The sequence below is a fragment of the Puma concolor genome, chromosome E3 (assembly GCF_028749965.1).
Source record: "Puma concolor isolate L17-30 chromosome E3, mPumCon1.1.hap2, whole genome shotgun sequence".
Lineage (NCBI taxonomy): Eukaryota > Metazoa > Chordata > Mammalia > Carnivora > Felidae > Puma > Puma concolor.
This window is the reverse complement of record NC_141682.1, coordinates 20,488,607-20,511,855: the sequence shown is the minus strand read 5'-3', so window position 1 is coordinate 20,511,855 and position 23,249 is coordinate 20,488,607. Positions and strand designations below refer to the sequence as shown.

General features: G+C 45.0%; 1 protein-coding gene across 1 annotated transcript in view; it reads left to right on the top strand.

Annotated features, from left to right (window-relative positions):
- The window catches only part of KATNIP (katanin interacting protein), a 195,188-nt gene that overhangs the window by 69,002 nt on the left and 102,937 nt on the right, over positions 1-23,249 (top strand). Inside the window, exons 7-8 of the mRNA XM_086692622.1 lie at positions 1,538-1,669; positions 6,528-6,656. Of these exons, the coding sequence (XP_086548748.1) occupies positions 1,538-1,669; positions 6,528-6,656 (261 nt within the window). The remainder of the gene's footprint in view (positions 1-1,537; positions 1,670-6,527; positions 6,657-23,249) is intronic.

The window sequence follows — 23,249 nt, the reverse complement described above, 5'->3', positions numbered from 1 at the left end:
GTGCGACCTTGGGCAAGGGGCTTGTGGCCTTGTGCCTCGGTTTCCCCCTGGGGTTGCTATGAGGACCGAACGGGCAAAGGCACGCGAAGGGCTTGGAGGGGCACTCAGTGTGCATTCAGTGTCGTGACGCATAATGTGAACGCGCTCACGGGGGTGGGCGGGGTGGGGCGGCGTGACCGTGGGTGAGAAAGGTGTTCGGTCCTACCCAGTGAGAGTCCCGCAGGGCAGTAAGGCTCCGGCATCATTTTCTTCATCATCAAGTTCACTAGGCTGGTGGGGAAGCCGAGTCTCACAGAGGTGGAGGCTTCTCACCCAGGGCATGAGGGGAAAGGCATGAATCACCGTCCCCAGGCACCTGGGTGGCTCAGTCGGTTAAGCGTCAGACTCTTGGTTTCGGCCCAGGTCATGCTCTCACAGCTCATGAGTTCAAACCCCACACCGGGCTCTGTGCTGACAGTGTGCAGCCTGCTTGGGATTCTCTCTTTCTCCCTCTCTCTCTGCCCCTCCCCTGCTCACTCTCTATCTCTCTCAAAAAAAAATAAATAAACTTAAGAAAAAATAAAATAAATCTCTGTCCCGCAGCGGGGTAACGAACCCAGTACGCATGGCTTGGCCGACCTGTCCCTCCTTTTAGTAGCCAGGCCTCACTCGAGTGAGGCCCAGAGCGGGAAGTTTAAGGAGGCCCTCACTCTTGGATTCGTGCACGTGCAGGGCACCCAAGAGGGAACCCCTTCTGTTTTTTTTAATTTTATTTTTTATTTTTTAAAATTTACATCCAAATTAGTTAGCATGCAGTGCAACAATGATTTCAGGAGTAGATTCCTTAGTGCCCCTTACCCATTGAGCCCATCCCCCCCCTCCCAAAACCCCTCCAGCAACCCTCAGTTTGTTCTCCATATTTATGAGTCTCTTCTGTTTTGTCCCCCTCCCTGTTTTTATATTATTTTTGTTAAGAGAGAGCCCTTTCTTAAATGTTGCTCCCTGGGTGCCTCCCTTGTGCCACCCTGGCCCCAGCCCTGAGAAGTCCCGAGGAAAACCCAGGGTCTCCTAAACTTATTTGATCACAAAGCCAATATGGGGGGAGTGTAACACCCACTGAAACTCTACTGAGAAGGTAGTTCAAGCTAAAAAGTTGGTGAAAAATTCTGAACACCCTTTGTGCAGTTGGAACCAGTAAAGACTTTTTTTTTATTTTTTATTTTTTTTTTTACTTTTGAGAGAGAGAGTGCACGCGTGCATAAGCAGGGGAGGGGCAGAGAGAGAGGGGAAGAGAGGATCTGAGGGGGGCTCTGTGCTGACCGGATAGATCCCGACGCGGGGCTCGAACTCACGAACCGCGAGATCATGACCTGAGCCGAAGTCCGATTCTTAACCGACCGGGCCACCCAGGCGGCCCTCCAGTCAGGGCTTCTGAGCAGAGGTGGCGTGACCCATGCAGACCTACCGCCTCGCCATCAGCCGCTAACGTGCTCACCCCTCGGAGGAATCCAGATGCTCCTCCCATCACGTCTGAAGCAATCTGACTTTTTCTGTATAGAAATCTGTGCAGATCAGGACGGAAGCTGGCCCGCGGCTGCACATCGAGCCGCCTCTGGACCCTTCTGAAGATTTTGAGCCGCGTGGGGATGTGACCGTCAAGGCCAAGGACGCTTCCGGGGACCGTCCACAGGTAGGACTGGCCTCAGCTTGTGCTGTAGCGGCTCTGGGGGCACTTTGTGACAGCTGTTTATTCCTTCCCTCCTTCTGTCCCTAAGTTCCTTCACTCTTGTCCTCCCTTTCACACGCCGTGACGAGCACCCAGGCCAGGCTCCATGCTGGATGTTCCGCCAGGCACACGGTGTCCAGGTGTCAGAAGGGCTGGCGTCCGACCCCAAAGAGGCAACAGCCTGCAGTCCCTCCACCGCAAGAGCTTGCTGAGGGGTGGGGCAAGGCGTGGTGGGCCCAGGAGAGAGGGTATCCGGGAAGGCTTCCTAGAGGAAGCGACACTTGCCAGGGTCCGAGAGGCTGGGGCGGAGTGTGAGGGGAGGCGAGCAGAGCTGATACTCAGCCTGGCCACAACTGTATGTATGCACCTGCTGTTAAAGATTTTGAGTATCACCCCACCCCCTGGGGCAGCAGAAGCCACACACGGAAATGCCCAGAAGCCCCACAGAACTGTAGCTCAAGAGTCCACAGCCGCGCAGCTGCTGATGAGGCAGGCAAGGGGGCGTTTCAGTCCCCTCCTCAAACTGCCGTGTCACCTGTGAAATCCAGGGACCTCCGACAGTGCGTGCTGGGCTTCTATTCAGCAAGCGTTGGTTGGGCACCCACTTCGGAGCATCAGGCTCTGTCCCTGGCACCAGAGACACAGAAACAAACAAAATGCACGGGGGCCCTATTCTTAAGCAACTTATACTCCGGGGTGGGGGTGGGGGTGGGGGGTAGACAATAAAGAAGAGACCGAGATGGGAACGCAAGCTGGCACAGCCACTCTGGAGAACAGTATGGAGGTTCCTCGAAAAACTAAAAATAGAACTACCCTACGACCCAGCAATTGCACTACTAGGCATTTCTCCACGGGATACAGGTGTGCTGTTTCCAAGGGACACAAGCACCCCCATGTTTATAGCAGCACGATCGACAGTAGCCAAAGTATGGAAAGAGCCCAAATGTCCATCGGTGGATGAATGGATAAAGAAGATGTGGTGTATATATACAATGGAGTATTACTCAGCAATCAAAAAGAATGAAATCTTGCCATTTGCAACTATGTGGATGGAACCGGAGGGTATTATGCTAAGTGAAATTAGAGGAAGACAAAAATCATATGACTTCACTCATATGAGGACTTGAAGAGACAAAACAGATGAACATAAGGGAAGGGAAACAAAAGTAATATAAAAACAAGGGGACAAAGCAGAAGAGACTCTTAAATATGGAGAACAAACAGAGGGTTACTGGAGGGGTTGCGGGAGGGGGGATGGGCTAAATCGGGAAGGGGCACTAAGGAGTCTACTCCTGAAATCATTGTTGCACTCTATGCTCGCTAACTTAGATGTAAATTTTAAGAAATAAAAAATAAAATTGAAAAAAGAAAAGAATAGACCAAGAGATAAATAAAGCAATAATTGCAGATATGGTCATGTTCTGCGAAGAAAACAGAGGAAGGTGGAACAGCGTGGGAGAGAGGGCAGCTTCAGACACGGCAGAGAGGGCGGGAAGGCCGCCTTCAGGTGTGACAGTTCAGCTGAAACCTGGTGGGAAAAGCATTGCAGGCAGAGGGAACAGCAAGCACGGATGACATGAGGCTCAGGCACAGCATGAGCAAGGTGGGAGTGTGGGGCAGACCAGGCAGGGCACGATGAGCCCCGGGCAGGGGAGTGGAGGGGGCTGTGAGGGGCGAGTCCGGATAGCTGGATTTTATTCTGAGGGCATCGCTTTTATATATAGAATGAGTGCATAGATCATCGCCATGTCTATATGGAAGCAAACTTATCGGGGACGCCACAGGACAGAGGCCCCCGGGCCATCCCCCGTCCCATCCACCGGGCCTTTGTTCCGCTGTGAGTGCAGGCTGCAGATTCAATAGCCTCCCTAAAAGAACAAAATCTTGCTTTTGGTTTAAAAAAAAAAAAAAATTGTTTTTAATGTTTATTTATTTGTGTGTGAGAGAGAGAGAGAGAGAGAGAGCATAAGCAGGGGAGGGGCAGAGAGAGAGGGAGACACAGAATCCGAAGCAGGCTCCTGGCTCCGAGCCGTCAGCCACAGAGCCGGACGTGGGGCTCGAACTCACGAACCGCGAGATCACGCCCTGAGCCGAAGTCGGAAGCTTAAGTGACTGAGCTACCCAGGTGCCCCCCCAAATCTTGCTTTTGAACGCCGCTCCCGTACCAAACCCTGCCTTTAAGAAGTGCAGAGCACTCATAAAAGTGGGAATATTGTCCAGGAACCATTCTTGTGTTGTGTTTGCCTGTTTGTATTTCCTTCTTTGCTCGTAAAAGAAGGACCAGTAAAGAGCAAAGGGTTGCTTTGTTTCACATCCCAGCTGCAAGAGTCTAAAAGTAAATTGGAAACTCTGTCTTCCTGGAGGGGGCCGGTGGGGGCGGGGGGTGGCGCTGTTTTTATGGACTTAACCCAGTGCCCTTGTTTCCTACCCAGTCCCTGTTAAAGGGATTTTACAATAGGCAACACTCTAGCGTGGGCTTTACTGCCTTTAACACCCACCTCCCATACCACAAACACAGCACACGCGCTCACACACGTACACACTTGCTTTTGGAACAACAGAACGGCCCCCGGCTCAGGGTCTGAGCACGTGCCTCTGCCAACAGCCATCAGTTTCTGTTAGCTTGGGAGGCCGGTCTGTAGCCAAGTTCAGCCCGGTCCGGTCCCGGGGGATGTGTGCATGCCTTCGGGGCAAAAAGTGGGGTAGTTCCCTCTTCTCCTCCGGTACCTCCTGTTAAGTGAACATATATTCCTTCCTTTGCAAGCCCCCGGGCTGCCTGCAGCACAAGGCAGCCCGCCCCTCACGAGCTATAAGCTCCGTTAGCATTCCTGGGTGCACACACCCTCTGAAGCAGCAGCATGGCCCTGCCCTGCCCGCCCTGCCTTGTCTCCACTGTGAGCGCTTGACTGTATTTCCTTCTTTCCTTTTTCTCCCCATCTTGAGGGGGCACTCTGTAAGGCTTCACAGTCAATTTCCCCTCGGAGTTATTTTCCTGCGAAGCGAAAGAGTGAAATGGTAACACGCGTTTTCGGCCAAGGCAGAAGCCTTAAGAGATGCAGTCTGAACTAGAGAGGAAAAAAAAAAAAAAGAAGAAAAGCGTGTGGCTAAATATATTCAGCCACCTCACACTGTTTGCAAGCGCAGCTCCGAGGCGGAGCAAAAGGAAATCCGCGTCCGCATGTGTACTTTTCGTCTGACCTTCACTGTTGAAACATACCAGCCTGTTTGCCTTCAATCATACCCTTGGTGATCTTCAATTTCTTGCGGGCTCCAAGTTCGCAGACCCGCATGCCGCAGACATGCTCCGTTGGCCTCAGCCCATTGACTTGCACGGTGTTTTCGAAAGAATTACTAGCTGACATTTAAGAATCAGGAGAGTCCATGTCAAAATGGGAATTTGGGGCTTCTCTTGAAAAATCCGAACGTTTGGGAGCCACATCCTTACGTGACAGCAGCGGTCGGAGCTGAGGAGCGGCTGTCCCCTTGGACAGGTGCGTGCACTGCAGGTGCCTGGTCCCCGCGACAGATCCCAGGTACCATTCCACACACCGAAGATAAAACAGACAATAAACAATGTATCGGGGCGTCTGGGTGGCTGAGTCGGGTTGAGCGGCTGACTCTTTGATTTCGGCTCAGGTCGCGATCCCAGTGTTGTGGGATCGAGCCCTGCTTTGGGCTCCGCACTGAGCCTGGAGCCTGCTTGGGATTCTCTCTTCCTCTCCCTCTACCCCTCTTGCCCCCGCCCTGTCTAAAATAAAAAATAAAAGTTAAAAAAATAAAATTCAACCGATACAAAGAAAATAAAAGTCTTTTCATAATCCCACTGCCCCAGAGGTCATAGATGGGTGTATCCATCCAGAATAAAAGTTTCTTACACTCATTACATACGTAACGTATTGATTACATCCAAGAGGATATGGTTTATCTGGAATGTTCCAGTCCTGGCCCATCCCCAGTGAGTGGTGGTAATTCCTGAGTTTAGTTTTTTGATTTTTCCTGCGAGCACGATGGGTGATGGGAAGACTTGGCCGCCCCATCTTCTGGAATGCCTCCATTGTGTGGACCCTGCTGTGGGATGAACTGGATATTTGCCCGCGATTACAATTCGATGTTTTAAAGTCATTGTTATTTGCTGACACATACAAACAACTGAAGACCTGTTCACAGCCTGTGTGCCCCCAGTAGGTCCACCACGTGTGGACTCTGCCGAGGCCCGTGACGGCTCACCTATGGGAATCGTGGAGATTAGAGGGTGCCATCACTGGCCAGGCATCCCCCGTGGGAATCCCATCCGGTTCCCAGCAGGGAGGGCCCTGTAGCAAATCCCTCCAGTTTGCCATTCATTAATTTCAACGGCGAGGCTTAAAAAATGAAAGCTTGTTTTTAAGCCCATCCCGTGGCTTGGGTACTTCTGTTTTGGATTACCATTTAAATAACTTTCAAGTGAGAACCATGTTTTCCTTTACTTTTTATAGCTGTTTCCACATACATGGGATCATATACCATCCACACTATTTGATACCCCACTTTCTTTGTTCAGCAAGATGTGGAGGCCGTATCTCGGTACTCCCTGAGCCCAGTGTCTAGGTTGTTGGTGCCCTGAGTTTGAATCCTGGTCTCTTTACTAACTGTGTGCCTACAGCGGTGTGGGTAAGGCAGGGATGAGTTTGACCAGCTCAGCTTTGGGAGAGAGAGCCGAGAATCTTGGACGGTGAGGAGGCAGACGGGAGGCAGGGAGACCAACAGAGAGAACGAGGGACCCGGCGCATCTTCAGGGACGAAAATTGCTTTTACCACGCCCATTCTCTCTGCTTGCCCCTAGGGTACCAAGTCTCCTACTGGCACCAAGCCCTGTGATGTTAATTTCTCCCTTCTGAATGCACATGGATTACCAGACCCTGCCAGCAGTGCAGACAAAGAAAGGATCCTCTTAACTATTCAGGATGTAATGGTAAGATGGACTTCAGCCTCATAACCCCATGAAGGGCCAGGGGTCTTTGCCACAGCCGAGCAGCTGGGCTGTAGGATAGGAAAATCACAACAGGATTTGGCTTTAACAGAAAACCTCTAGCCCCCCCCCCCCCCCCCCCGTTAGGTTTAAAACAATACATGTGAGATTTGACTTAATGATCTAGTTTTTCATGTGGGTAGAAGCTCACATTAAATGAACATTTACTAAGAGCTAAGCACCGTGCTGAGTGTGGAACATCCATCACTGCATTAACCCTGTGAGTTAACTGCTAGGTACTTTTGTCCTCATTTTGTAGTTTGGAGAAACTGAGGACGGGAGAAAGGACGTTGTTCACCCAGCCCTCAGAGAAACCCAGACTGGAAACCTCAACCCCGTGACTCCTTATTCCTTGCAATTAACAATCCTAGGCTGGGAATTGCGCTGGCCTGCTTTTGCTCCCCAAAGTGCCCAGCTCTCTGTAGGGGCACAGTCTGTTGTAAATATCATTGATGTTCAGCCTGGAAGCAAGGTGCTGAGAGGTGGCCATCTGTCAGTTGTGCTTATGATCGAGAAGACCTCTCCTTTGCCGAGTGTCTAGCTCCTCAGTGAACCCATAGCTGGGAACGTTGATGAACAATGCTTTTCAAAAATGAAACCCAGTGAGGAAACAACCAAACAAAGCCAAATTGAGGGACTGTCTACAAAACAGCTCACGTGGAGGCTTCAAAACTACCAATGGCATAAGTGAGAAAGGTTATTCCAGATAAAAGAGGCTACCAGCAGGGGTGCCTGGGTGGCTCAGTCCGTTGAGTGGCCGACTTCGGCTCAGGTCACGATCTCACGGTTTGTGAGTTCGAGCCCCGCGTCGGGCTCTGTGCGGACACCTCAGAGCCTGGAGCCTGCTTCTGATTCTGTCTCCCTCTCTCTCTGCCCCTCCCCCACTCATGCTGTGTCTCTCTCTGTCTCAGAAATAAATAAACATTAAAAAAAAACAAAAAAGAGGCTAACAGCATACCACAGTTACGCCACATGAGATCCTTGTTGGGGGGGGGGGTGGCAGGGGGCTGTTGGGGGTGCTAATCGCCCTAAATTGAAGGATGGTTTTGGGAAATCAACAAATTTGAAAGTGAACTACATTATATTAGATAATATTGTATGGATGTTAAGTTTCCTGAATTCGATGGTTCTATCTGTTCTGTTTATGTAAGAGAAGGCTCCAGTTCTCGGGTCTGCCCAGAATTGGTGAAGAACCAATGAATGTAGGTGGAGGGTACATGGGTATTCATTATACCCTTCCCATTATAGTATTCAGATATATTTTCTGTGGGTTTTACCTTTTTTTCGAAATAAAAAGTTGTTTTTTTTTTTTTTTTAAAGCTAGCACATTAAGGAGGGGGATATGCCGCTTCAGTAGAGCTAAGCATCAGCAAAGAAAAAAAGAGAAGAGTTTCCTTTTAAGGAGACCTAGTTTTAAAAACTCTGTAGGATTATATTGATGTCAATTTCCTGATTGTGCTTTTGTGCTTTAATTATGCAAGATGCTACCATGGGGGAAACTGACTGAAGGGTACATAGGATCTCTCTCTCTCTGCTATTTCTTACAAACAGCATAGGAAATCTACAATAAGCACACCATGAAAAGTAAAAAGCTAATAACTAAATGAAATAAACACAAATGCACAGGTTCTACCTTCCAGAGGTTCAGATTTTGATCCTGGGCTTGGGCTCAGGCATGTTTGTTTGTTTGTTTGAAGTAGCCCACATTTTGCAAACATTTTGCCATGTTTGAGAACCCCAGTTTTAGGGAAAAGACGGCTGTGGATCTCAATTTTTGATTCTGTAAGAACCGTGTAGAGTATTTGAAATGCATATTTTAGAGCTAATTTTTAAGATACAGAAGTTGTATATGGAGATAGCATAGTTTTTAACAAAAGAATTCCCAGTGATTGTGAATCGGAAGGACTGAAGATTTCAGTTTACCTCGTACAGAAGGAAAGTTTTGGAGATAATTTGCACTTTGTGAGTTGGAACTGGGGACTATAAAAAAAAGTTTAAAAGTCTTTAAGTTTATTTATTTTATTTTGAGAGAGAGAGAGACCCAGAGCATACGAGCAGCAGAGAAGGAGAGAGAGAATCTCAAGCAGGCTCTGTGGTGTTAGCATGGAGCCCAGTGTGGGGCTTGAACTCATGAACCATGAAAATATGACCCGAGCTGAAACCAAGAGCCGGTTGCTTAATGGACTGAGCCACCCAGGTGCCCCCCCCCACCCCCCAAAAAAGGAGCTTTAAAATTCAAAGTTAGAATCTCATCTCCATCATACAAAATTAGGATAACTATAAAGTAAAAAACAAAATAAAACAACAACAAAAATCCAGGAGGTTCACAAAAGCCAGAAAAGGATGAGAGGGGCTCTGCCCTTGTGTTCAAAACCATATCCTATACTTCTGGTGACAGCGGATGTTACTTTAACAAATGAAAGATACAAAACCGTAATAGCTCCTGACAGCATCTTCTCTATTATAGATCAATTTCTATCCAGAATTTTGACCATTAGTATCAAGAAAAGACCAAGTGATGTTCAACACACTCTTTTAAAGAAGACAGGAAAGTCTTAATGTATCTTAGAAATATTTTCATAGACAATTATTTTATTTAGGTTTTTGATTAAAGAGATGAATTTTAGATAGAAAATTAACTTTGTGTTACTGTATCAATACATAATTATATTAAGAAAATGAATATGAACCCTTCACATTTTGTTTTTCTCACTTTGGTCACGTTCAAAGTATGTTTCAAACTGGAAAAGAAAAAAAAAAAAAGCAACCCGGAGAAAATAGGGGCATGTAGGAGAGGATTTATTAGTTATGACTTGAAAAAATTATGCTGGAATTCAAGATAAGGGTAGAAATACAGTGATGAATAGAAATAGGTGTGGCCAGGGGCACCTGGGTGGCTCAGCAGGTTAAGTGTCCCACTCCGGCTCAGGTCACGGTCTTGCAGTTCGTGGGTTTGAGCCCCATGTCGGGCTCTGTGCTGACAGTTCAGAACCTGGAGGCTGCTTCGGATTCTGTGTCTCCGTCTCTCTCTGTCCCTCTCCCGCTCACACTCTGTCTCTCTGTCTCTCTGTCTGTCTCTCTGTCTCAAAAATAAATAAACATTAAACATTTTTTTAAAGAAGTAGGTATGGCCAGCGGGAGGTCCTGGATCCCTGACTGCGGGGGCCAGGTTTAGCTCATCGATGTGTCTTGTTGGGTGTTCTGTTTTAATTCCAGTGTAGTTAACATGCAGCCTTATATTAGTTTCAGGTGCATACGTGTACCCTTCACCTATTTCACCCATCTCCCCTCTGGTGACCATCAGTTTGTTCTCTATAGTTAAGAGTCCGTTTTCTGGTTTGTCTCTTTTTTCTTTGTTCATTTGTTTTGTTTTGTTTTAATTCCACATATGAGTAAAATCACGTGGTATTGGACTTTCTCTACCTGACTGGTTTCACTTAGCATTATATCCTCTGAATCCACCTGTATTGTTGCAAATGGGAAGATTTCATTCTTTTTTTTTAAATTTTTTTAATGTTTATTTATTTTTGAGACAGAGAGAGACAGAACATGAATGGGGGAGGGTCAGAGAGAGAGGGAGACACAGAATCCGATGCCAGCTCCAGGCTCCGAGCTGTCAGCACGGAGCCCAACGTGGGGCTCAAACCCACAGACCGCGAGATCATGACCTGAGCCGAAGCCGGTCGCTTAACCGACCGAGCCACCCAGGCGCCCCAAGATTTCATTCTTTTTTATGGATGTGTAATATTCCATTGTGTAGACGTGTACACACACACACACACACACACACACACACACACACACACTCACACACTCTTGTGTATCCATTCATCTATCAGTGAATACTTGGGCTGCTTCCATAATTTGGCCATTGTAAATAATGCTGCAATAAACATAGAGGTGCCTATATCTTTTCAAATTAGTAAATTAGCGTTTTCATATTCTTTGGGTAAATACCCAGTAGTGGGATTACTGGATCATATGGTAATTCAATTTTTACTTTTTTGAGGAAACTCCATACTGTCTTCCACAGTGGCTGTACCAGTTTGCATGCCCACCAGCAGTGCAGCAGACTTCCCATTTCTCCACATCCTCAACAATATTTGTGGTTTCTTGTGTTTTTGATATCAGCCATTCTGACAGGTATGAGGCGATCTCTCATTGTGGTTTTGATCTGCATTTCCCTGATGAGTGATGTTGAGCATCTTTTCATGTGTCTGTTGGCCATCTGGATGTCTTCTTTGGAGAAGTGTCTGTTCATGTCTTCTGCCCATTTTGTATTGGGTTTCTTCTTTCTTTCTTTCTTTCTTTCTTTCTTTCTTTCTTTCTTTCTTCCTTCCTTCCTTCCTTCCTTCCTTCCTTCCTTCCTTCCTTCCTTCCTTCCTTTCTTTCTTTCTTTCTTTCTTTCTTTCTTTCTTTCTTTCTTTCTTTCTTTCTTTCTTTCTTGTGTTGAGTTGTATCAGTTCTTTACATTTTTGGATACTGCCCCTTTATTGGATGTGTCATTTGCAGACATATCTTTTCCAATTTAATACATTGTGTTTTAAGTTTTGTTGATGGTTTCCTCTGCTATGCAGAAGGTTTTTGTTTTGACGAAGTCCCAATAGTTTATTTTTGCTTTTGTTTCTCTTGCCTCAGGAGACATATTTAGAAAGAAGTGGTTATAGACATATCCAGAAAGACATTACTGCCTGGACTCTCTTCTAGGATTTTTATGGTTTCAGGTCTCACGTCCATTTTGAGTTTATTTTTGTGTGTGGTGTAAGAAAGAGGTCCAGTTCCATTCTTTTGCGTGTTGCTGTTATGTTTCCCCAACACCATTTGTTGAAGAGATTGTCTTTTTTCCATTAGATATTCTTGTCCACTTTGTCAAAGTTTAATTGACCATAACATTGTGGGTTTATTTCTAGGTTTTCTATTCTGATCCATCGATCTATGTGTCTGTTTTTGTGCCAGTACCCTATTGTTTTAATTACTACTGCTTTGTAGTATATCTTGAAATCTGGGAATGTGATACCTCCAGTTTTGTTCTTTTTCAAGACTGCTTTGGCTATTTAGGGTCTTTTGTGGTTCCCTACAAATTTTCAGATGATTTGTTCTAGTTCTGTGAAGAATGCTGTTGGTATTTTGATGGGTTTTGCATTAAGTCTGTAGATTGCTTTGAGTGGTATGGACATTTTAACAATACTTGTTCTTCCAATCTGTGAGCATGGAATGTCTTTCCATTTGTTTGTGTCATCTTCAAATTCCTTCATCAGTGTTTTATAGTTTTCAGAGTACAGGCCTTTCACTCCCTCGGTTAATTGTATTCCTAGGTATTTTTTTTATTTTTTGTACAATTGTAATTGGGGTTATTAATTGCTCTTTTTGCTACTTCATTGTTAGTGTATAGAAATGCAACATATTCGTGTGTATTGATTTTGTATCCTGTGACTTTACTGCATTCATGTATCAGTGCTAGTAAATTTTTAGTGCAATCTTTAGGGTTTTCTCTATATAGTATCATATCATCTGCAAATAGTGAAAGTTTTATTTCTTCCTTACCCGTTTGGATGCCTTTTATTTCTTTTTCTTATCTGATTGCTTAGGCTAGGACTTCAAAGTACTATGTTGAATAAAAGTGGTGAGAATGGACATCCCTGTCTTGTTCCTAACCTTAGGGGAAAAGCTCTCAGGTTTTAGAGGATGATGTTAGCTGTGAATTTTTCATATATGGCCTTTATTATGTTGAGTTATGTTTCCTCTAAACCTACTTTGTTGACAGTTTTTATCATGAATGAATATTGTACTTTGTCAAATGCTTTTTCTGCATCTATTGAAATGACCGTATGGTTTTGATCCTGTCTTTTGTTGATGCAGTGTATCATGTTGATTGATTTGTGAGTATTGAACCACCCTTGCATCCCAGGAATAAATCCCATTTGATCGTGCTGAATGATTTCTTTAAGGTATTGTTGGATTCAGTTTGCTAATATTTTGTTGAGGATTTTTGCATCTGTGTTCATCAGAGACATTGGCCTGTAATTTTCTTTTTTTGGTAGTGTCTTTATCTGGTTTTGGTGTCAGGATAATGCTGGCCTCATAGAATGAATTTGGAAGTTTTTCTTCCTCTTCTGTTTTTTCTGGCAGTTTTCCTTCTTCTATTCTTTGAGAAGAATAGCTATTAATTCTTTAAATATTTGGTGGAATTCACCTGTGAAGCCATCTGGTCCTGGACACTTGTTTGTTGGAAGTTTTTTTGATTACTGATTCAATTTTATTGCTAGTAATCAGTCTGTTCAAATTTCCTTTTTTTTTTTTTTTTTTAATGTCTACTTGTTTTTGAGAGCAAGAGACAGCACGAACAGGGTAGAGGCAGAGAAGGAGAGGGAGACACAGAATCGGAAGCAGGCTCCAGGCTTTGAGTTATCAGCATAGAGCCCAACGTGGGGCTTGAACTCATGAACTGTGAAATCATGGCCTGAGCCAAAGCTGGACACTCAACTGACTGAGCCACCCAGGCACCCCAGTCTGTTCAAATTTCTGTTTCTCTCTGGTTCAGTTTTGGGAGGTTGATTATCTGTTTCTAGGAATTTATCCATTTCTTCTAGGTTGTCCAATTTGTTGATATAATTTTGCATAATATTCTCTTACAATCCTTTGTGTTTCAGTGGTATCTGTTGTTCTTTCTTTCTTTTTTAATGATTATTTATTTTTGAGAGAGAGAGACAGAGCACGAGCAGGGGAGGGGCAGAGAGAGAGAGTGAGACACAGAATCCGAAGCAGGCTCCAGTCTCTGAGCTGTCAGCACAAAGCCCAGTGTGGGGCTTGAACTCACGAACCGTGAGATCGTGACCTGAGCTGAAGTCGGATGCTCAACCAACTGAGCCACCCAGGTGCCCTTCTGTTGTTATTTCTCCTCTTTCATTTCTGATTTTGTTTGTCTGAGTCTTCTCTCTCTCTCGCTCTCTCTCTCTCTCTCTCTCTGATGAGTCTGGCTAGGTATATCAATTTTGTTGATCCTTTTCAAAGAACCAGCTCCTGGTTTCGTTGATCCGTTCTATTGTTTTCTAAGTTTCTATTTCATTTATTTGTGCTCCAATTTTCGTTATTTCCTTCCTTCTATGGTTTTGGGTTTTGTTTGTCCTTTTTTATAGTTCCTTTAGGTGTAAGATTAAGTTGTTTATTTGAGATTTTGCTTGCTTTCTGAGGTAGATCTGTATTGCCATAAACTTGCCTCTTGGAACAGCTTTGCTGCATCCCAAGAGTTTGGGGCCATTGTGTTTTCATTTTCACTTGTCTCCATGTATTTTTTTATTTCCTCTGAATTCTTGGTTAGCCCATTCACTGTTTAGTAGCATGTTATTTAACCTCCATATATTTGTGTTCTTTCTAGATTTTTTTCCTCATGGTTCATTTCTAGTGTTACAAAAGCATTGTGGTCAGAAAAGATGCATGGTAGGACTTCAATCTTTTTAAATTTGTTGAGACTTGTTTTGTGGCCTAATAGATGACTTATTCTGGAAAATGTTCTATGTGTATTTGAAAAGATTGGGTATTCTGCTGCTTCAGGATGTAATATTCTGATTATATCTGTTAGATCCATCTGGTCTAATGTCATTCAAAGCCACTGTTTCCTTGTTGCTTTCTGTTTAGATGATCTATCCATTGATATAAGTATGGTGTTAAAGTCCCCTACTATTATTATATTACTATCAATTACTTCCTTTATGTTTGTTATTAGCTGCTTTATGTATTTGGGTGCTCCTATGTTGGGTATGTAAATATTTATAATTGTTATAGCTTCTTGGTGAATCGTTCCCTTTATGATTATATAGTGTCCTTCTTTGTTTCTTGTTACAGTCTTTGTTTTAAAGTCTGTTTTGTCTGATGTAAGTATTGCTGCTACCCAAAGCTTTCTTTTCACTTCCTCTTGCATGATAAATGCTCTTCCTTCCCTTTCCTTTTAAGCTACATGTGTCTTTAGGTCTGAAATGAGCCTCTTGTAGGCAGCATATGGATGGGTCTTGTTTGTTTATCCACTCTGATACCCTGTGTCTTTTCATTGGACCATTTGTTCCAAAGTAATTGTTGATAGGTATGTTCTTACTCTTCTCTTGCTCTTTTTTTTTCTCACTGTTAGCTGACTTTCTTTAGTATACTTGGATTCCTTTCTCTTTATTTGTTGCTTAGCTATTACTGGGTTTTTTTTATTTGTGGTTACCAAATCAAAGATTTGTATGTAACATCGTATGCATATGCACTCTATATCATAAAGTTGATGGTTGCTTATGTTTGAACCCATTCTTTAATCCTCTCACCCCTCCCCCCCCCCCCCAGTTTTGGGTATATGGTATCATACTTCACATCCTTTTATTTTGTGAATCCCTTGACTGATTTTTACCGATGTACTTAATTTTACTGTTTTTGTGCTCCCTACTTTTCTGACTCTTACTTACGGTCTTTCCTTTTCACTCAAAGAGTCCCCTTTTAACATTTCTTGTAGGGCTGGTTTAGTGGTCATGAATTTCTTTAACTTTTGTCTAGGAAACTCTTTATCTCTCCTTCTATTATGAATGATAGCCTTGCTGGATAGAGTGTCCTTGGTGGCAGGTTGTTTTGTTTTGAGCACTTTGAATGTATCATACCCCTCTTTCTGGCCGAAGAGGTCTCTGCTAAGAAATCTGCTGAAAGCCTTCTGGGGTTTCCCTTGTACATGACTGTTTTCTTTTCCCTTGCTACTTTTTACATTTTAAAGTTTTTGTCTTTATTTATTTTTATTTTTCCAGGAATAGAATTTAGTGATCCATCACTTACATATAACACCCAGTGCTCATCCTAACAAGTGTCTTCCTTAATGTCCATCCTCCCACCCAGTACCCCTCCAGCAACCCTCACTTTGTTCTTTGTATTTAAGAGTCTCTTATGGTTTGTCTCCCTCTGTTTTTATCTTATTTTTGCTTCCCTTCCTCTATGTTCATCTGCTTTGTTTCTTAAATTCCACATATTTGTGAAATCATATGATATTTGTCTTTTTCTGACTTAATTCGCTTAATATAATACACTCTAGTTCCATCCACATTGTTGCAAATGGCACAATTTCATTCTTTTTGATCACCAAGTAATATTCCATATATATATATACTACATCTTCTTTATCCATTTGTCAGTCAATGAACATTTGGGCTCTTTCCATAATTTGGCTATTGTCAGTAGTGCTGCTGTGAACATTGGGGTGCATGTGCCCCTTCTAGTTAGCTTTTTTTTTTATCCTTTGGATAAATACTTAGTAGTGCAATTGCTGGGTTGTAGGGTAGTTCTATTTTTAATTTTTTGAGGAGCCACCATACTGCTTTCCAGAGTGCACTGGTTTGCATTCCGAAAAGCAGTGCAAATTCCCCTTTTTCCACATCCTCACCAACATCTGTAGTTTCCTGAGTTGTTAATTTTAGCTATTCTGACAAGTGTGAGGTGGTATCTCATTGCGGTTTTGATTTGTAGTTTCCTGATGAAGAGTGATGTTGGGCATTTTTTCACGTGTGGTTGGCCATCTGGATGTCTTCTTTGGAAAAGTGTCTATGCATGTTTTTTGCCCATTTCTTCACTGGATTATTTGTTTTTCAGGTGTTGTTTGGTAAGTTCTTTATAGATTTTGGGTACCAACCCTTTATCTGATATGTCATTTGTAAATATCTTCTCCCATTCTGTCGGTTGCCTTTTAGTTTCACTGATCGTTTCCCTAGCTGTGTGGAAGCTTTTTATCTTGATGAGGTCCCAGTAGTTCATTTTTGCTTTTGTTTCCCTTGCCTCTGGAGACATGTCAGGTAAGAAGTTGGTGCAGCCGAGGTCAAAGAGGTTGTTGCCTGTTTTTTCCTCTAGGCTTTCTATGGCTTCCTGTCTTACATCTAGGTCTTTCATCCATTTTGAGTTTATTTTTGTGTCTGGTGTAAGAAAGTGGTCCAGGTTCATTTTTCTGTGTCACTGTTTTGCCAACACCATTTGCTGAAGAGATTATCTTTTTTCCATTGAATATTCTTTCCTGCTTTGTCGTAGATTAGGCCATACATTTGGGTTCTCTATTCTGTTCCACTGATTTGTGAGTCTGTTCTTGTGCCAGTACCATACTGTCTTGATGATTACAGCTTTGGGATGTAGCTTGAAGTCTGGAGTTATGATGCCTCCAGCTTTGTTTTTCTTTTTCAACATTACTTTGACTATTCGGGGGTCTTTTCTGGTTCCATACAAATTTTGGGATTGTTGGTTCTAGCTCTGTGAAGAATGCTGGTGTTACTTTGACAGGGATTGCATTGAATATGTAGATTGCTTTGAATTAGTATCGACATTTTAACAATATTCTTTCTTCCAATCCGTGAGCATGGAATGTTTTTCTATTTCTCCCTTGCTGCTTTTTTTTTTTTTAATTTTTTTTCAACGTTTATTTATTTTTTTTGGGACAGAGAGAGACAGAGCATGAACGGGGGAGGGGCAGAGAGAGAGGGAGACACAGAATCGGAAACAGGCTCCAGGCTCTGAGCCATCAGCCCAGAGCCTGACGCGGGGCTCGAACTCATAGACCGCGAGATCGTGACCTGGCTGAAGTCGGACGCTTAACCGACTGCGCCACCCAGGCGCCCCTCCCTTGCTGCTTTTAAAGTTATCTCATTATCACTACTTTTTGCTACTTTAATTACTGCATGTCTTGAGGTGAATCTCATTGGGTTGATTTTGTTGGGGGCTCTCTGTGCCTCCCCAGTTTTCAGCAATTATTTCTTCAAATAAATTTTCTCTCTTCTCCTTCTGGGATCCCCATATTGTGACTGTTATTAGGCTTGATGGTGTTGCTGAGTTCCCTTAATCTACTGTCATTTTTTATTATTATTCTTTTCTCTCTCTCCTGTTCACCTCGATTGCTTTCCGTGACTCTGTCCTCTAGTTTGCTAATCCATTCTTCTCCTTCTTCTAGTCTAATGTTTATTCCCTCTAGTGTGTTTCTCATTTCAGTTATTGAGTTCTTCACCTCTGATTGGTTCATTTGTGCTTCCTATTTCTTTGTTGAGTCTCAGTGAAGTCCCCCCACTCTTAAGTCCGGTGAGTATCTTTTGAACCGTTATATGAAATTCTCTACCAGGCAGGCTACTTCTCTCTGTTCCATTTATGTCTCTTGCTGTGACTTTGTCCCATTCTTTCATTTGGGAATATTCCTCTGCTTCCTCATTTTGTCTCTCTGTGTCTGTTTCTGCATGTTACAAAACTCAGCTATATCTCTTGCTCTTGAAAGTAGTGGCCTTTTGAAGAAGAGGTCCTACAGTGACCCCTCAGCTCAGTGTCCCCGGTTTTCTGGAACCTGGTGCTTCAGGGGTGTCTCCTATGTGTTACATGCCCCCTGCTGTTGTGGCCGAGCCACTGTTCCCTTCAGTCCAGTTATCTTCAGTGGCTCTCTTTGCCTGTTTAGGGCAGGGTTTGTTCCCTGTGTTGTTAGTAGGCCAGCGTGGGGCTACCTGGGGCTTGGGTTGAGTCAGACCAGGCATTTGCCAGAGATGCAGTAGCACTGAACTGCAGGATGCTTTCCCTGTGTCGTCCCCTAAGAAGCTTTTGTTGGTGGCAGGGCTTGCGGTCAGACCGGATGTCTGCCCCCAGTCCGCTGCCGGGTCTGCAGTTGGAGTGGTGTATGTGGTTATCTCCCCCCTGCCCCCGGGGCAGGAGTCACTTTTAGTGCCACTAGCACCTCGTGGGGCTGTTTACACACTACCGGGCTGGTGGCAACACTTTGGACGGGTTCCGGCCAAGGGCATATTGAAGGAGGCATGTCCACAGGAGAACGTTGGGGCCAGCACACTGTTAGCAAGCTAGGTGGGAATTGTTGGCACTGTGCCCTTCCCACAGGCATCCACAGGTCCAGGCTGGGGTCATGGGAGGGAAATGGCACTGGCCATCTCCTTTATTCCTGGAGAAGCCTCCTAAAGGTCCCTGCCCCTCCAGCCCACACTCTGAGATGAATAAACAAGTCTCCCTCGTGTACACCCCAGGCGTTTTTCAAACTGCTGCTTCTGCCCTGTATCTCCACAGGCATGTTTGTTGTGCTGTCTCTTTAAGGGCAGGAACTCAGTTGCCTCTCGCCTTCTTGGTTCTCCCAGAGCTGAGCCACTGATCTTTAAAGTTCCAGGTGATTAAGTCTCACCGACTATAAGAACCCACAAGGTTTGGCCCCTCCGGTTTTCAAAGCCAGATGCTATGGGGACTCATCTTTCCCGTGCAGGTTCCCCACGCTTGGGGTGCCTGGTGCGAGGGTCTGTTTCTCTCCCTTCTCTGCACCTACAGCATCCCTCCCTCGGTCCCTCTCTTGGACAGTCCTGTGGGTGCGTTTAGCTCCTGACTCTCTCTGTTCTTCCTCCTTTCTTCGACGTGGCCTCTTCTCTGTATTTAGCCGCCTGTTTTGCCAGTCTTTGGGTCATTTTTTTCTGGGTTATTTACACCGATGCGGGTGTTATCTAGTTGTATGTGTGAGACGAAGTGAGCTTAAAGCCCTCCTACTCTGCCATCCTCCCTGGAAGTCCTGTTCTGTTTTGAATTAGAAAAATTTTCGGGGCGCCTGGGTGGCGCAGTCGGTTAAGCGTCCGACTTCAGCCAGGTCACGATCTCGCGGTCCGTGAGTTCGAGCCCCGCGTCAGGCTCTGGGCTGATGGCTCAGAGCCTGGAGCCTGTTTCCGATTCTGTGTCTCCCTCTCTCTCTGCCCCTCCCCCGTTCATACTCTGTCTCTCTCTGTCCCAAAAATAAATAAACATTGAAAAAAAAAAATTTAAAAAAAGAAAAATTTTCTTCTGAGCACACACTCTCCCATCTGCCCTGGTCCCCACCGCTCCCTAATGTGTGACACTCACCCTCCCATTGCCATTTTATGCTACATTACATCATCTGAAGACGTTGGAGCTTGTGACTCCTTTTCACAGAGCCAAAAGGAGATAGTGGCTGAGAGTCAGTAAACCTTGAGAGGGTATTTTGGGCTCTCCATAAACTTTGGGGCCTTGGCCAGGTCTCACTCCTTCAGGACCCCCTTTCCTCTCAGTCACCAAGAAGGGGTGGATTAGATATTTCCTGTGCCTGTCAGCTCTGAAATTGTAAAGACTTGATGGAGTTTATAGGAAAACTCTGTTCCTGCTGACAATATCCGTAGGAGTCGAGGTTACATAATGTTCATCGAGTGTCCACTCACCCCGCGGACTCTTTCTGTAGGTAGTAAGAAAGTTACATATTCAGGGCTTGCAACACCCTTCCCTCACCCCAGATCTAAGCTTCATGATGGCAGAGATGTGCATCGCCTCTGCCTGCAGGATCTCTGGTCCCTAGAAAAGCACCTGGCATAGAGTCCGTTTGCAAATAAATCTTCATTAAGCCAGTGAATTGAATCATTGGCTGATGTGGTCAGTGAACGAGGGGCTGGTGTAGATATTGATTAGGCACCCCGGCCAGCCCACACAAGCTGAGTTCAGTCATCGCGTCCCGGTGACAGTGTTTTCCAAACTATGAGTCAGAGTTTGGAGTCTAACACATAAGCTGACAAGACTCTTTGCTGCTTGTGGTAGAAAAATCAGCGTGGGGGATGGAGTTTGGATCCTGAAATACTGGCATAGCTGGCACATGGTGCCAACTGAAATGAGCATTTTATTTTTTTTATTTTTTATTTTTATTTTTTTAAATTTTTTTTTTCCAACGTTTATTCATTTTTGGGACAGAGAGAGACAGAGCATGAATGGGGGAGGGGCAGAGAGAGAGGGAGACACAGAATCGGAAACAGGCTCCAGGCTCCGAGCCATCAGCCCAGAGCCTGACGCGGGGCTCGAACTCACGGACCGCGAGATCGTGACCTGGCTGAAGTCGGACGCTTAACCGACTGCGCCACCCAGGCGCCCCTGAAATGAGCATTTTAAATGACAGGAGTGAGGCAGGCAAGTAACAAGGACCGCCCTTGGCCTGGGTGTCCAGGCACGGCAGGGGGCGGTGGGGATATATTGACACAGCTGGCCAGTCGTGTGGACACAAGGGCCCAGGGGCACCGGGCTTTCCAGTTTTAAGAGAAGCCAGGTGTCTGGGTTTCTTGGTGTTCGGCTTCTCCCCGCTTTGTTTTTGCTTTTTTTTAATGCTGATGACGGGTTCCTTATTTTCTATCGAGCAAACGGAATGTATGGCTGGTTTGGCCCGAGACCGCCAGCTTGCAACTTCTGGTTTGGATAGCTTCGTCTGTTCCTGATGACAGGAAGCGGAGCCCTTTCTCCGTTCTCAGTGGCACTTGAGTTAGCCTCTCTGGTATTCAGAGCCGTCAGGGGGCGAGGTTCCCTTGAATGCACCCAGAGATGCCCATCTAGACAGCTCAGGCCAAAGGACAGCCTGGCCGATGGCATCAGGCGGGGTCCCGGGCAGGAGGGTCAGACGGCACAAGGCCAGCGGTGCAGGAGTGATTCATGTGGAATGATGCTGAACAGGCACCAACGGCCCACGAAATGCGGGTCCGGAAGTGCGAGATGTAGTGATTCTTTTACCCAAGAGAGCATTTCTGTACGTGACGACACCGGATGGTATCCGAGTTACTAAAGCATCGTTTTCAGTCTCAATGAAAGGAAAGAATAACCGACCTCTGCATCGCTTTTGGAATAAATGACGTCATTCATTTCTTGCATTTGTAGCCTACTTAGGATTTCTTAGGTATTTTTACATTATTTCGTATTATTTAACATAACACCTAACATATGAGTGCCTTCTCATTAGAAAAGATTCAGGCAATTCAGAACGTGTAAAATATGAAAGGCTCTCTCCACCTCCCCAGCCAAACTGTGCCCGGCTTTTGTTTTTTGAGCCTGTATACTTTATTACATCATTTATTTATTCATTCACTCATTCGCTTATTGGCCTCTATTTCAGTTCGTTTCTACTTTCATTTGATCCTTTACCTAAATGTTTTGCTTTAATTTATTGCTTTGGTTCTTTCCCCACCTCCACGTTATAACTTCGGTTTGTTAAGTTAAATGTTTAATTCGTTTAATTTCCATCTTGTTTTCTAACATAACAATTTTAAGTCTATACATTTTCCTCCGAGCACTGCTTTGTCCTTGTCCTACAAATTTTGCTATGTATGGGCGCCTGGGTGGCTTGGTCAGTTAAGCGTCCGTCTTCGGCTCAGGTCATGATCTCACGGTCTGTGAGTTCGAGCCCCGTGTTGGGCTCTGTGCTGACGGCTCAGAGCCTGGAGCCTGTTTCAGATTCTGTGTCTCCCTCTCTCTCTGCCCCTCCCCTGTTCATGCTCTGTCTCTCTCTGTCTCAAAAATAAATAAACGTTAAAAAAAAAAAATTTCAAATTTTGCTATGTGTATAATGTCTTCATTGTCATCTTTCTTTCTTTCTTTCTTTCTTTCTTTCTTTCTTTCTATTTATTTATTTTTGAGAGACAGATAGAGACAGAGCACGAGCAGGGGAGGAACAGAGAGAGGGGGAGACACAGGATCTGAAGCCGGCTCCAGGCTCGGAGCTGTCAGAGGGGCTCGAACTCACGAACCGTGAGATCATGACCTCAGCCGAAATGGAGTCGGACGCTTAACCGACTGAGCCACCCAGGCGCCCCTTCCTTGTCATTTATCTCTAACTGGTTTGTGATTGGGGGTGGAGAGGGTTCCTCAACATTTCTAGGCGGCTGGCAGCATTGTTTGTTACTTTGTCTCTATCCCCTCATCCCTGCGCAGTTTCCTACAACCCAGCCCCTGCTCTGGGCAGGCCCCGGTGAGGCACACTGATGCCGAGAGGTTTGCCAAGTGCCTCACAGCCAAGGAAACAGGCAGGCAGCCTCCAGTGCCCTTCTGCCTCCACGGCCCCTGCCCTTTCCCTTACGTCACCACTCCCTAAGGCAAGGATAGATTCATTTCTTCATAATGATAGATGTTTGAGACTGAACTCCAAGGCGCTTCATAAATAAATTTAGCTTTGAATGAAAATTAGTAAAAGACAATCCAAGGTTCAATGGGACAGTAAGAAAGTACCAAAAACTAAACACCACACGGGTATTTGGAGCATATAATATGTGACTCAGATTTTCCTTGCCATAGTTTCGCCAGAATTGGTGTAGGGGAAGGTGATTTTAAAAATACACGGTGTGGACCCTAAAGTTAGGGCTCAGGTCACTTTATTCTGGAAAGCTTGTGATCCAAGAGCCACCAGGTTTGAGGCGTGGGCTGGCAAGCCCCAGGTTTGGCCTCTCGAAGCCTGTTGCACTTGTAATGTCTTCTAAAATGGCTGTTTTTGTTGCCAGATTAGAAATTCCGTGAGAACAGATACTCTGTCCGCCTGGTTCATCCCTCCATCCCTAATATTTAGCAGTCAGACGCACTTATTGGGATAAGCGTACTCAACAATAAATATTCATTGAATAAACGAGTGAGTGAAAAGAAAAACAAATGAGTCGATTAACCCCTTGAGGCGGGGTAAAAACCCTTCCTGGGCCAGGCAGATGAATATAAATGTGCAATATGGTTCGTATAAGGCAGTAGGCGTGAGTGGGAATTATTACAACTAAC